Source organism: Haliotis cracherodii, unplaced genomic scaffold, assembly GCF_022045235.1.
Source record: "Haliotis cracherodii isolate W230 unplaced genomic scaffold, xgHalCrac1.p SCAF_4, whole genome shotgun sequence".
In the NCBI taxonomy this organism is placed as follows: domain Eukaryota; kingdom Metazoa; phylum Mollusca; class Gastropoda; order Lepetellida; family Haliotidae; genus Haliotis; species Haliotis cracherodii.
The window spans coordinates 14,926,107-14,941,311 of NW_027266297.1; the positions used below are offsets into that span (position 1 = coordinate 14,926,107).

A 15,205-nucleotide genomic window follows, 5' to 3' on the forward strand; every position below is an offset into this window, starting at 1 on the left:
TGGTTCCAGATTATTTTGGAAATTTGGGCTAAATTTTCGGCAAAATTTAGCAGCAACTTTGATTCAAATTTGAATAATTATTAATCAAAAGTCATATAAAACGTCGACTTTGAGTCAGTGTTATATCAGGTATAAAGGATGAATGATGCCAATGTACATGTATACAATTTAATGTATAGTGTTGATGTATGAATTTTCAACTTGATCAAATGACGTGCTGGTAATCCTTGAACCACCAGGCACCAAGATGTTCTCGCTCTGTAGGGGTTAATTTGACGGGTTTTTTGCCTGATTGTCACCGTCGTGATGAGCTCCTCCTGACATCTGATACTCAGAGGGTCCATTTTTAGGGATTTCTGCATTATCCTCAATGTAGATTTTCATCCAAAGCGGCAAAAATCTATTTCAGTTTTTGCCTGTGTCGAATCATTATTGTTTTCGAAATCCATGACATCCAGAGATCCAAAAACGTGTCAGTTTTAACCTAATTACTTACCCACATGTTCGAGATATAAGTAATAACACTATAAAGTGTTCATGTCCGGGTCGGACATTTCTACACAGAAATACAGTGAGATGTTACTATACCCAATCCCAATAAACGTTAGTTTTAGAGGTGTCGAGGTAGCCAGGTAGTTGAAGTGTTCACCTGTCGCGCGGAAGATCCGGGTTCGATTCCCTCCACGTGAATCCCGCTACACGCAGCGTAAACTCCGACTAACTCACTCACTCATTCCACACGATTTAGACAAAGATGCAAAGTTCAAGTGGTACTTGTCATTTCTGTATACAATTCCCATGAACCTTAGTTGATTTCTGCTCTATCTTGATTTTACATTGGAATATGTTTGTTTGGAATTTTAATTTGAAACCTAGCATATTCTCTCATCTCAATAGACACGAGATATATGTTTTTGCTAAAGCCAGGTTGAACACTGAACAAATTGAGTTGGGTATGTGTTTTGCAGTGAACACGTGAAGAAGCACAGAATTTCATAAAACATATCCCCAAAATTATTCATGATCCGTGTTTTTATATTTTCCGCTGTTCAGTATATTACACATCATATATAAGACCACATTCGTGGTAGAGCGTCCGCCCAGAGAGCGGAAGGTCCGGGGTTCGATCCCCGGCCGCGTCATACCAAAAGACGTTAAAATATGGTACTTGTTGTTACCCTGTCTGGCGCTCGGCATTAAAGGGCTAAAACAAGGACTGGTCGGTCTCGGAGTCAGTATACTGTGTCTGAGTGGGGTATTCATGTTACATTGCGGCGTGGTATCTCAGTGAGCTAGCACTATAAATCGGCATCAGTCCGGACTAGTACAAGCAGCCACACAAACACACACACGTACATGCACGTCGCTATATAAGTGCAATAATCTTGGACGCGACGTTAAATCCCATTTCACCTCACCCATCATATGTAAGACCACATTCAAGACCTATTATTTTGTCTATAGCGAGCTAAGATATTGGTTGACGTATGTTTGAGAAGTATTTGGTTCAGGAAATGTTATTCAGGTGTACATGTGGGTCCAATTTCCTTACTGACATTCCTTCAACACCTACAAATTGAAATTTACGAACAGCACCGGCCAATCTCTGCTCCATAACGTGTGTGCACAGATTGACATATGAAGTTGATATGTGAAGTGAATGAGATATTTGAAAGTGAAACAGTGAACTGTTTCATCATCCTATGGTGTCCAGTGTGTAGTATCTCCATTCTCCCCATTCGTCACCACATTCGTCACCTCATTCGTCACCACATTATTACGTTGGCAAGGAATCAGTAAGCATTCGAGAGTCATTATCAGCTCCCTGGGGAGTATATAACCCAAGCTGCTTGTTTGCCCCTATGTTTTGAATTCGGAAAAAGGTGAACTTATGATGTATATGATATATCTTTCTCGCTCGGCAATGGGGTGGCACGGTGGGAACAAGTGCTTGATTGCTACACTTAGTAACGGTTCAGTTTTACACTGGTTTCCGTTTTGTGCACCAATAATCATGTTATCGGTTTTTCTTCTACATTAAGCTGACATGCCGTGATATAACTGAAATACTGTTCAAAGTTGCGTCAACAGTAACTCCTAATAGTAACTCCTCAGTCCCCTAATATTTCAACCAGCCTTCTCTCAGATGAGGGGGCACGGGTGGCCAAGCCAATTCTCTGTGCAGAGTTGCGGCCCTTGGGCAAGCATATTGGGTTCGAATCCCGGTTCGTCCCGATTATGTTTCTAGGTTTGTCAGCATCATACCGTGCCCTGCGGTTTCACCGAAGTGGTAAACGTCCAAGACGAGACTAACATTTAGTCTCTGAAATCTTACATTACACAATATCCTTCTTGACTTTAAAAATATTTAAAATATTCCCTATGCTGACGTGGAATAGAGCTAGCTAGAGCTGGCTAGACTTGCTTTTGTATGCGTTTCTAATTTTTCAATTTTTTTTCATAAAATAAATTTATTCCACGGTTATGGTGCAGGACTTGTCCAAGACCTGCATCACTTTGGGCTTTCCCCCCACATCAAACTGACATGCCGTGATTTAACTGGAATACTTTTCAAAACGCTCACTCACTGTTCCAGATGAGAAGCCACCATTTGTTGAGTGTCCAAGCAACATCGAGACTGAGACGGGCGTTGATGACAGCACGGCGGAGGTGATATGGCAGGTGCCGGTGTCTGTCGACAACTCAGGCTTTCTGCCAACCATGACAGCCGAGCCGGCGGTGTCGCCTTCATCACGCTTCCCCATCGGCATCAACGTCGTCACCTACATCGTGGAGGACTTCAGCAAAAACAAGGCTAACTGCTCGTTCACTATCAAGGTCAAAGGTAAGTGGTGCAATCTTATATCGTGAACTGATGATAAGATTTAGGAATAGCAGTTTCTACATCGTTTTCTTCATCAGTTAATAGTGTAAGTAAGTATAGGTAAATTGTAGACTAAGTGGATTAGAGCGGGTTAAGTCAATGTGGGGTATTGTCGTACATGCTGTAGTTGTACCCGTGAACATCTGGGGTAGTTTTTAGGTCTTCAGCAACCCATGCTTGCCGCAAAAGGCATCTATGCTTGTCGTAAGAGGCGACGAACGGGATCGGGTGGTCAGGCTCGCTGACTTGGTTGATGCATGTCATCGTATCCGAATTGCGTGGATCGATGTTCAAGATGTCGATCAGCGGATGTCTGGTCCAGACTCGATTATTTACAATTACGATTATATACCTGGACTATTGCTGATTGCACGTTAAACAACAAACTATTAATATCAGTGGGCAGGCGCTATAAAACCGGTCTACTAGTACAAGCAGTCAGTATCTATCTCTTTCTCTCACTCTCTCTTTCTCCCACTCTCTCTTTCTCTGTCTCAAAAGTACAGATCTAACGAACCTTGCGTTTCTTTATGACCAATATACATTGTATGCCTTTCTGAATTAAAGTTTGAAAGTTCGTCTTTAGCTCTTTTCTTTCGTTAATGGACAATTTGTTGCTTCATTACAAGCCAAAAGTGTCACCATTACAACTGTACGTATTCATGTCTTTGGACTTAAAATAAATGTTCGTTATAAGACATCAAAAATTCCTTATTTCAGACACAATCCCTCCGACTGTCGACAAATGTTTCTCGCCTCCATCGGTTGTCTCCCCTGATAAGTACGGCAACGTGACGTGGGATGAGCCACAGTTTAGCGACAACTCTGAGGAGGGCCTGAATATCTCTAGGTCACATGACCAGGGCTGGTTTCCGATTGGTGTAACCCAGGTGACGTACACGGCCACAGACGGGAGCGGCAACAACAACACGTGCATCCTGGATATCAGCGTTATACGTAGGTGAATTGTGTTATCTAAATAAACTTGTTCTCGGTGTCGTTGTACTAAACAACCTTAGCGTTACGGTATAGGAGTTGCGATCACCTTAGCGCTAAGTTCGCTTTGTACAACGGCACCCAGGCCTACACTTTACTAGACTTAAAAATCCCTGACATGAAATTTGTTTTACGATTTTCTTTATTGAATTGTCTTTTAATGTATAACAGAAAGCAACCAAGAGAATATTAAAACAAGAAGGTAAAGTGTTAATATTGCAAAACAAAACTACCAGAAAAATACCTACCAAGTCCACAATCCTCTTCCCGAGGCAAGGAAGTTAACTGACTGTTAAAGTCCATTTTCCACCATTGCCGAACTAGGCAAAACTAACACTTTACCTTCAGCTCCTGATAAAAAACCCTCAAATTTTCACATGTGTGTGTGTTTTTACCGGGAAAACCCTAAATGAATTTATGGTAAGACCGAAATCCGTTAATCCGGAAATCCCTCCTTCCTGGGATCGCTTTTTGAAACGCCTGTATATAATTCAAAATGCAATTCTACGTACTCCTGATTCTTTTATCCGGAATTATGTGCGTCCGGGCGAATCTACTGGTAACGGTTCTGTCCGGATGAACGGGGTTTCGCCTTTTTTCATCAAACTTAAGAAAATATCGAATTTATATTTTGACGAAAAATACTCTTGCTTATCACACATCATAAAGTAATATGATTATCTACGATAGTGCATTGCTTAACTTTGGTAGTGGCAAAAGAAGCCATTTTCTATTGTCTTAATGAATCCAAAGTAATATATAATTATTATGAACATGACAGCCCATCCATGCGAGTTCCCGCCACCGCCTGTCAATGGTAACCGCACGTGTCACGAGACTGATGAGGCTGTGCACTGCACCATCTCGTGTCACCCTGGTTACGCCTTCGCCATACCCCCTGCAGAGGACTACAGGTGCGCCTATGACAATGTTTGGGAACCTGAAGGGAAGGTACCCTTTCCCGACTGTTCAGGTGAGATTGGTGTATTGAGATGTATTTGAGGTGAGATGAGGTGAAATGGGGTTTAACGTCGCGTCCAAGATTATTGCACTTATATAGCGACGTGCATGCACGTGTGTGTGTGGCTGCATGTACTAGTCCGGACTGATGCCGATTTATAGTGCTAGCCCACTGAGATACCATGCCACAGTTTAACATGAATATCCCACTCAGACACAGGATACTGACTCCGACCCGACCAGGCCTTGTTTTAGCCCCTTAATGCCGAGCGCCAGACAGGGTAACAACAAGTACCATATTTTAACGTCTTTGGTATGACGCGGCCAGGGATCGAACCCCGGACCTTCCGCTCTCCGGGCGGACGCTCTTCCAACTAGACCACGGAGACGGTCTGAGATGTATTTGAACTGTGATCAGACATAAACATGAGTTTTGAATGTGACAGGATGTGTTTTCAGCTGCAGATGTTGTTTTCAAAAATACGAACTATGCGTCTAAATATACAGTGGCTTGGATTAAAAACATCTTACAACAATAAATTATTTTTTGTGCCAGGCAATTTGTTTTCAGCATTCTGAAGCATAATTAATTTAAGAAGACTTTTCTGCAGCAAAAATCAGTACACCTCCTCCTCCAACACACACTCACAAATTAATTGCGTCAAGGATAAAATATTCCTTTCATAATGTGCATAAGAACCGACTTGTCTCATATTTTAACGTCACCGTTTTCTCAACAGCGAAGCAAATCTCTAATGATGTCGTACAACCGGCGTCGGTGAAGTTCACGGGAAAGGTTCCGTGCAGGGAGAAGAAGATCCTGCACAAAATAGAGGAGAACTTCAAGAAAAATGTTTCCCTGCGGGTATGTGTTCCTAGTCTGCGGGGGCGGTCGGGTAGCCTAGTGGTTGAAGCGTTAGCTCGTCACGCCGAAGACCCGGGTTCAATTTCCGACATGGGTACAATGGGTGGAAGGAAAGCCCGATGTGATGAAAGTCTTGAACGTTTACCATTTTGATGAAATGAGTACGGGTGTTGAAACCTGGGAGCCTAATCAAGACGAATCTGGGATTCGAACCAACAATTATAGGTGTAGGACACGCATATGGGATGCAAAGGCAGACACCACTACGCCACTACGCCACGGAGGCGGTAATCTTGTTGGGTGTTTTACGACAATATGCATTTCCTCTGAATTCAGCAGGGGATACTGAAACCATACTGGATATGAGTCACTCCTTCCGCATCATGATCTCAGCTAATATTAAGTCATCGCCACTTGAACTATCGATATATCCCGATGATTAATTCATGAAGATAGTTGGGTATTGATCTGGGGTCAGGCGACCCATTTATATTTAACAGCGTGTGCAGCGACCGTGTTTTGTTTAAGTTGGGTTTCACGCCGCTTTTAACAATATTCCAGTTATATCGTGGCGTGTCTGCTTTATGTGGGACGAAAACCCGAAGTGATGCAGGTCTCAGACGTTTACCACTTCGGTGAAACCCACGAGCACGAGTAGTGCTGACAAACCTAGAAACAAAATCGTGGCGAATCGGGATCCGAACCCACAATCATAGGTTCCTGGTGTACCCAAGGAACGCAATCTGCACAGCGAATCGCGGCGCCTCAGACGACTGGCACCGCTTCAAGCGGCGTAAAACCATACTCACTCAATCTATTCACTCGATGTTTTTCTTGTCAGATGATGATTTTGAAATGTTCTGTTCAAGGTATCCGACCTCTGCGAAGAAAACTTCATCTGCTCAGTTGATGAGGTTGAGACCACGTGTCAGGAAGGTGAAGGTTAGTCCGAGTTTACACGTTTGTTGAATAGTAACGAAAGTTGTAATTTGTAAGAGAAATGCCCACATTATTTATATTTATCCACAGCTCATGACAAAGTCCCATTTATATTCTACAACCATTAAAGCGCAATGCGTGTTGATGCATGTTGTAGCTGAACGACAATAATTAGAATAGGGAGCGTCCATTTGATTTTATATTGTGAAGTTGTGTTTTTGAAATCGATCCATTTTTCTCCAGCTGTATTCAACAAACTATTTATGTACTGAACACCATCAAATAATCTATTTATGTTACTATCAACACGTACACATTTACCATTGGGTATTTTCCACAAAACAAACTATTCATTTTGTTCACCACTACCAACAAATTATTCATCAATGTCATTTTCTCAACAAACTATTCATCAATTTCATTTTCTTAACAAACTATTCATCAATGTCATTTTCTTAACAAACTATTCATCAATGTCATTTTCTCAACAAACTATAATTCATCAATGTCATTTTCTTAACAAACTATTCATCAATGTCATTTTCTTAACAAACTATTCATTCAAAACGTTTTCCCATTGCCCCATAGAAATCCAATCCCTTATTGGTTAAACCTTGAAACATACGGTTACCGTAAACGTCATCTGATCAGGTAAGTTTGTCAGACAACCAATAAGATATGAAGATATGCAAACACTGCCCGGTGTATTCCTAAGACCTGGGTCCGATCCCCACGTGGATACAAGATGTGAGGCTCCCTTCGTTTCTTTTTTAGTTATGCTTTGTTGTTGTCGCACACACGGTAATAAATATGTAAATAGCAAAGTTCTATAAAAGATAAAAAAATGTTCTAAAATATATTCCTATGTCCTCCAAATGTTCCGGTTTCATTTTTATAATATTTGTACTGAGCAAGCTGAGTAGAATGAACAAAGTATTCATTCCTTCTTTCAAAGTCTCTTCGTCACACAATACAATGAAGAACACCGAATTAATAATATCCATCTAACGTCTTGGTGTTACCGGCCGTGGTGGGACAGGAATATTGTTGAAAGCAGCGTGAAACACAATGCACTGTTTTAAGGAACTCCACTGGCAACAGACATGTTCATACTCAGCTTACAAAACGTTTATATCACCCAGACTACAACAAGATCCACATTGGTCTTGGAAAACGCCGACGCAGGAAGCGCAGTATCAGCAAATACCAGAAACAACTCGCCAGAAGTAGAGGCCATGGTCGCAGTCTGCTCATCTTTGACTTCAAGCTGGAAGGTAGGATCCCAACACTGATTATATCTACTGATAGTACGTATGTCAGCTCAGGCACGGGTGGCCTAGTCGCCTCAGACGTGGTAATAAGCCTGTAGAGTTACGTCCCTTAGGCTTGCCAGGAACCTATAATCAGGGGTTCCAATCCCAGATTCGCTCTGATCAAGTTGGTTTCTCCACCTACTTAAGTAGCGTTAAACTTACCTCTCCAACGTGCACAAAAACCGTAGCACTAGTGTGGTTATTATTTAAGAAATGAGCGAGGAGTGGGCGATGTATATCATACAATAAAACTCTGCAGGGAGAATAAACCATGAGGACTCCCTTAATAGAATCCAAATTCGGCAGTGTCTGAGAAGTCCATTTTATGCACAGGTGAACAGTCCTCAGGTCGATCATCTGTACATTTTCTTCCAATACCGATTGTAATTTCTCTCCCACTTTTGCATGCGATCGTGCAGTTCGCGTTTTTTGGCGTTGCCCAGCTACATATAGTGGAACAACTCACTTGACACTTCCCTCTTAAAAATAACGTCGTCCAATATACGACGTCATCGAGAAAGGACGTCATGATAGAACAATGTTTTATCGTGAAATAAACCACGCTTCGTTCTTCATTGTTCTTTGCGATTTATCGCGTAGCTATCGTATAAGTATATGTATACATGTAGGCTGGATATCAGCGGGTCTCATTCTTCGCTATCGTATATGTATATGTATACATGTAGGCTGGATATCAGTGGGTCTCATTCTTCGCTATCGTATATGTATATGTATACATGTAGGCTGGATATCAGTGGGTCTCATTCTTCGCTATCGTATATATATATGTATACATGTAGGCTGGATATCAGTGGGTCTCATTCTTCGCTCTGGTATATGTATACATGTAGGCTGGATATCAGTAGGTCTCATTCTTCGCTATCGTATATGTATATGTATATGTATACATGTAGACTGGATATCAGTGGGTCTCATTCTTCGCTATCTTATATGTATATGTATACATGTGGGCTGGATATCAGTGGGTCTCATTCTTCGCTATCGTATATGTATATGTATACATGTAGGCTGGATATCAGTGGGTGTCATTCTTCGCTATCGTATATGTATATGTATACAAGTGGGATGGATATCAGTAGGTCTCATTCTTCAGTATGGTATATGTATATGTATACATGTAGGCTGGATATCAGTGGGTCTCATTCTTCGCTATAGTATATGTATATGTATACAAGTGGGATGGATATCAGTAGGTCTCATTCTTCGCTATCGTATATGTATACATGTAGGCGGGATATCAGTAGGTCTCATTCTTCGCTATCGTATATGTATATGTATACAAGGAGGCTGGATATCAGTGGGTCTCATTCTTCGCTATCGTATATGTATATGTATACATGTAGGCTGGATATCAGTGGGTCTCATTCTTCACTATCGTATATGTATATGTATACATGTAGGCTGGATATCAGTGGGTCTCATTCTTCACTATCGTATATGTATATGTATACAAGGAGGCTGGATATCAGTGGGTCTCATTCTTCGCTATCGTATATGTATATGTATAAATGGAGGCTGGATATCAGTGGGTCTCATTCTTCGCTATCGTATATGTATATGTATACATGTAGGCTGGATATCAGTGGGTCTCATTCTTCGCTATAGTATATGTATATGTATACAAGTGGGATGGATATCAGTAGGTCTCATTCTTCGCTATCGTATATGTATACATGTAGGCGGGATATCAGTAGGTCTCATTCTTCGCTATCGTATATGTATATGTATACAAGGAGGCTGGATATCAGTGGGTCTCATTCTTCGCTATCGTATATGTATATGTATACATGTAGGCTGGATATCAGTGGGTGTCATTCTTCACTATCGTATATGTATATGTATACATGTAGGCTGGATATCAGTGGGTCTCATTCTTCACTATCGTATATGTATATGTATACATGTAGGCTGGATATCAGTGGGTCTCATTCTTCACTAGGTACAGTAACAGCGACTGGCAACGAGACAGAGGATGACAGACGCCAACTCGCCATTACCAAAAACCTGAAGACGATTCTTCAGACATTGCAGCAAGATGCCAAGGCAGGACATTTCAACTTCCGGTTTGGTGGAAGAGAGATGAACTTTAAGAACATGACCTTCAACCCCAACCAACCCAAGTTCATGTGCCCTGAGGGCATGGTCCAGATTCGAAGCACGTGTGGTAAGCATTAACACAAATAGTCTTTCTACGAGGGCATGCAATGGTTTATAGTCAGTGCGTATGGTTTTACGCCGCTTTTAGCAATATTCCAGCAATATCACGACGGGGACACCAGAAATGGGCTTCGCACATTGTACCCATGTCGGGAATCGAACCCGGGTCTTCGGCGTGACGAGCGAACGCTTTAACCACTAGGCTACCCGACCGCTCCGATGATTTATAGGAATGGATAGGCTGAAAAGCATCAGGGAAGGGGTATCAACACATCACGGGACCTAAAAAAATACAAATCATGACAAAAACTGGGCATTTATTTTGTCTAATATATTGCCTTTTATGTGATTATTATCGTGCTTATTAATGTTGCGTGCTTGAGGAGGGTTAGCCTAGTGGTTAAAATCATTCACTCGTCATACTGAAGAACCGTGTTCGATTCCCAACATGGGTACAACGTGTGAAGCCCATTTTTGGAGTTCCCCGTCTTGGTGTTGCTGGAATATTGCTAAAAGTGGTGTAAAACCCAAGTCACTCACTCACTCACTCACTCACTGAGGAGGGTTATGAAGAAAACGGACTGGCACTTTGGGGTATCATAACAGAAATGGAAATTCTTATGTACTCGTGGTTGACATACCCATGGTTCTCGGCACCAGATCCGTCAAGATTTCACCAGAAGTAATGGTTGTCTACGACCTTCTATTTGACTTACTTAAGTTCGAAATTATAAGGTCAAAAATAACAACAACTAAAAAACTTTCTGCCACCTGCCTCGGAGTGTCTTTGCCTCCCGCGTTAACATTTCGGGACTGTTAATCAGGCGTTAACTCTTACTCTCATTGTGTAGTAGCTCCGAGTTATGTTGTTCTGAGACCACTTTCGTGGTCTAATGGTAGAGCTTTCGCCCGGAGAGCGGAAGGTCCGGGGTTCGATCCCTGGACGCGTCATACCAAAAGACGTTAAAAGATTGTACTTGTTGTTACCCTGTCTGGCGCTCGGCATTAAGGGGCTTAAACAAGGACTGGTCGGCTCGGAGTCAGTATACTGTGTATGAGTGAGGTATTCATGTTAAACTGCGGCATGGTATCTCAGTGGGCTAGCACTATAAATCGGCATCAGTCCGGACTAGTACAAGCAGCCACACACATACACATGCATGCACGTCGCTATATGAGTGCAATAATCTTGGACGCGACGTTAAACCCCATTTCACCTCACCTCACCTATGTTGTTCTGCTGATAGTATTAAAGGGACGTCTTGAAAGGGCAAGACATATTAACTATTGTCATATGAAAGAGTCGGATGGCCCTCACCTTAATTGGAGTTGTATATATTTCATATTTTCAGTCAAATGTCCCGTCGGAATGTACTTCAACGTGATCAGAAAGACCTGTGAGAGCTGCTCTGTGGGGACCTACCAGCCCGTGGAGGGTTCCGTGGCCTGCCTCGTGTGCCCGGGGAACCAGTCCACAATCGAGACTAACACAAGGACGTCAAAAGAGTGCAAAGGTAGTGCTTGTTGAATGTCCCTCATGATCCACCGCCCCTTTCAAAACGTATCTCACGGTCGATAAGCCAATTTGTTTGTTGTATTTTGTTCGCACTCGGCAATATTCCAGCTATATGACGGCGGTCTGTATAATCGAGAGTCCGGATAAGATAATCCAGTGATTGACATCATGATCATCGTTTGTCGCCTTTTACGGCGAGCATGGGTTGCAATTCTAACCCGCATCTGCATGGGTCTTTGGCAATGTAAGTGTGCTGTGAAAACATTGTTATAAACGTGCAGGTCAGATAATATGAGAATTTAGTGCTGAATACATTATTAGAAACATATTTGTGGGTGTGTCCTATTCACGCTCTATACCAATAAAAGGAAATCGGATATCTTGCTTTAAAACATAAATAGGTACGAATCGTTCACATTTGGGTACGGGTCAGCCTAATACAGTTCGAATGCTCCACAGGTACGAATCTGACGAGAATATCTGACATTGTCGTTGAGTATGAATCTTCGTGGATCTAGTATCCTTCATAAATTTTCCTCACTGTGGCGTGAAACACCATTAACTCATCTTCCCGGCGCAAGAGAGTCCAGTTTGCACCCTTGCCGAACTAGACTGGAATTCTTGGCTCGATCGTAGCCCCACCAGTGGCTATTACCAGTTATACCCCTTCTAAGCCTCTCCAATGGACCAATCAGATTCCACCTCTCGTTTCACTTGCATTTGCTTCAAGCAAAATGTTGGCGCCCAGTCAGGTGATCTGATCGATAATCAAGATCTATATTGTCTTAAAGGGGTCTTACATCGCGAAATGCCTCAAATCACGTGATCACCTTGATTAAAAACAGGATAAGATTTGGCAAATATCTTTTTGACAACGAGTTGGCGGTGCACATGCTTTGCAAATCCTGATATCGATCGAAATCTGCACGACAGTTCACGAACCGGATTTCGATTTCGGTGCGCGAATTTGATTGGACTATTCATAGACTCGTTAGTCCAGCCAAAATGTTAACTCCATAATACCAGCCTAATTCGGCAAGGGTGGAAACTGGACTTTAATAGTCAGTTAACTCTCTTGCTCGGGAAGATGAAATTAACTTTAGTCTATAGCGCACCTTGGGATCAGTTCTTCTCTGTTGTATCCATGATATAATGTGTTTGTTTATTGTTTTTTGTTGTTGATTTGTTTATATGCCAGCTATATGATGGCGGTCTGAAAATAATCGCGTCCAGACAATCCAGTGATCGATGTTGTGAAAAACACACCAAGTCACCGAACCTGACGTATTACGACCAGCATAGGTTGCTGGTGCCTTAGTATAACATGGAATCACCACGTACCATGGTATACGTTGTACAAAAATTTCATTGCTGTGGGTACTTTCAGCTCAGTGTCTTCCGGGAAGTTTTTCCTTCAACGGTCTGGAGCGGTGCGAGACCTGTGACGTAGGCTTCTACCAGTCGGAGTATGCGCAGACAGAGTGTCTACCCTGCCCTACCAACAGAACCACCAGAAAACGGGGCAGCCGGACGGTTGACAGGTGCCAAGGTAGACATTATGATACGTCACACCTTTCAGATTCGCAGATTATGCAGAACTACATAGGTTTGTTTTGTCCACGTTTGTATATAGCCTTCGACCTAATAACTGAGCTTCCACTAAGACTATCAATGAAACAGTTTTTTCTTTATATTTTCTTCAGATATATAGTATAAAGGAGCCGAGTGGATCTCTTCGTTTTCAGAAATTGAAGAAATCTAGACATGTTGTTTGTTTGTTGTTTAACGGATATATGTTTACTAAGACAACTAGGTGAGTGCTATTCGGGTCTTTCAAAAAACACAATTAAATGAACACTTTGTTTTGGTTCTATTCCAGAGCGTTGTCCGGCTGGCTATGTGTCCAAGAGCGGCCTCAGACCGTGTCTTCCTTGTCCAAAGGGGACATTTCAACAGGAGGAGGGTCAGTCTGCCTGCTTCCAGTGTCCACACCGTGCGTTGACCACTCACTCCGCGGCGTCATCAGTCACAGACTGCGAAGGTATTGTCACCTGTCCTGAATGGAGGTCACAATCGCTTCTTGTCAACACGTTTACTAATGTTGCTGCTACTTCTGAAACACATATCACTGCTTCAATTATAATAACTGGGACGACCGCTGTATTGTGAGAGCGTGTCCTGGATGAGAGATAGTCCGACCACTTTCTTTATTACTGGGATGATAGTTGTCTTATGAGAGCGTGTCCGGGACGAGAGATAATCCGACCACTATCTTTATTACTGGGATGATCGTTGTCATATGAGAGCGATGATCATTGTCATGTTAGAGCGATGATCATTGTCATGTGAGAGCGTGTCCGGGATGAGAGATAGTCCGACCACTTTCTTTATTACTGGGATGATAGTTGTCTTATGAGAGCGTGTTCTGGATGAGATAGTCCGACCACTATCTTTATTACTGGGATGATTGTTGTCATGTGAGAGCGTGTCTGGAATGAGAGATAGTCCGACTAGTATCTTTATTACTGGGATGATAGTTGTCTTATGAGAGCGTGTTCTGGATGAGATAGTCCGACCACTTTCTTTATTACTGGGATGATAGTTGTCTTATGAGAGCGTGTTCTGGATGAGATAGTCCGACCACTATCTTTATTACTGGGATGATTGTTGTCATGTGAGAGCGTGTCTGGAATGAGAGATAGTCCGACTAGTATCTTTATTACTGCGATGATCGTTGTCATGTGAGAGCTTGTCCAGTGTGAGACATAGTCCGGGTACAGACCTCCTTTCCAGCATGTCAGATCGTCCAACCCATAAAAGTGTCTGTTACCTTATGCTACCAATTGTCCTTCAGGACGTGAGATGAAAACGGTGCTGCTTGTTCTTATTGTGCCAATGCACCTGAAGTAAATACTGATCTTTACTGACACCAGCACCCGACTAAATACCATTGCTACAATGAATACTTTGTTGTTTGTTTGTTGTTTAACGACGCACACAGCAATATTCCAGCTGTATGTCGGCGGTCTATTTAAAATCGAGTCTGGACCAGACAATTCAGTGATTGAGATCATGAGCATCGATCCACACAACTGGAATACGATGACACGCATCAACCAAATCAGCGAGCCTGATCATCCGATCCCGTTAGTCGCCTCTTACGACAAGCATAGTCGCACTTTACGGCAAGCATGAAGACCTATTCTAACCCGAATCTTCATGGGTCTACAACTATGGGGGCACGTTTGGTGCTTTAGAGACAGATTCACAACTGTCAGTATGGATGAACTGACAAACGTCCATAACCTACAATAACGTTCATTAATGCTTCTACAGAGCTCCAGATAAGCTGCGTATCTGCGTAAAATACGCATCAGAAATGCAGAAATACGCAGTAAAATAAAATTCAAGCGTCAAATACGCAACGAACATTACAGATACGCTACAAAAATAAAACATGTGCGTATCCTCAAAATATTGTGGAGTAACCCTGCGTATTCGATTAGCAAATCAACAACTTATTTTGAAATTATAAACGGGCATTCCGTCAACCT

General features: G+C 42.3%; 1 protein-coding gene across 1 annotated transcript in view; it reads left to right on the forward strand.

Annotated features, from left to right (window-relative positions):
• LOC139479922 (sushi, von Willebrand factor type A, EGF and pentraxin domain-containing protein 1-like) overlaps positions 1-15,205 on the forward strand; it is a 74,313-nt gene that overhangs the window by 14,650 nt on the left and 44,458 nt on the right. Inside the window, exons 8-17 of the mRNA XM_071262845.1 lie at positions 2,597-2,845; positions 3,605-3,841; positions 4,662-4,853; positions 5,581-5,705; positions 6,575-6,647; positions 7,787-7,918; positions 9,918-10,142; positions 11,488-11,649; positions 13,039-13,200; positions 13,531-13,692. Of these exons, the coding sequence (XP_071118946.1) occupies positions 2,597-2,845; positions 3,605-3,841; positions 4,662-4,853; positions 5,581-5,705; positions 6,575-6,647; positions 7,787-7,918; positions 9,918-10,142; positions 11,488-11,649; positions 13,039-13,200; positions 13,531-13,692 (1,719 nt within the window). The remainder of the gene's footprint in view (positions 1-2,596; positions 2,846-3,604; positions 3,842-4,661; positions 4,854-5,580; positions 5,706-6,574; positions 6,648-7,786; positions 7,919-9,917; positions 10,143-11,487; positions 11,650-13,038; positions 13,201-13,530; positions 13,693-15,205) is intronic.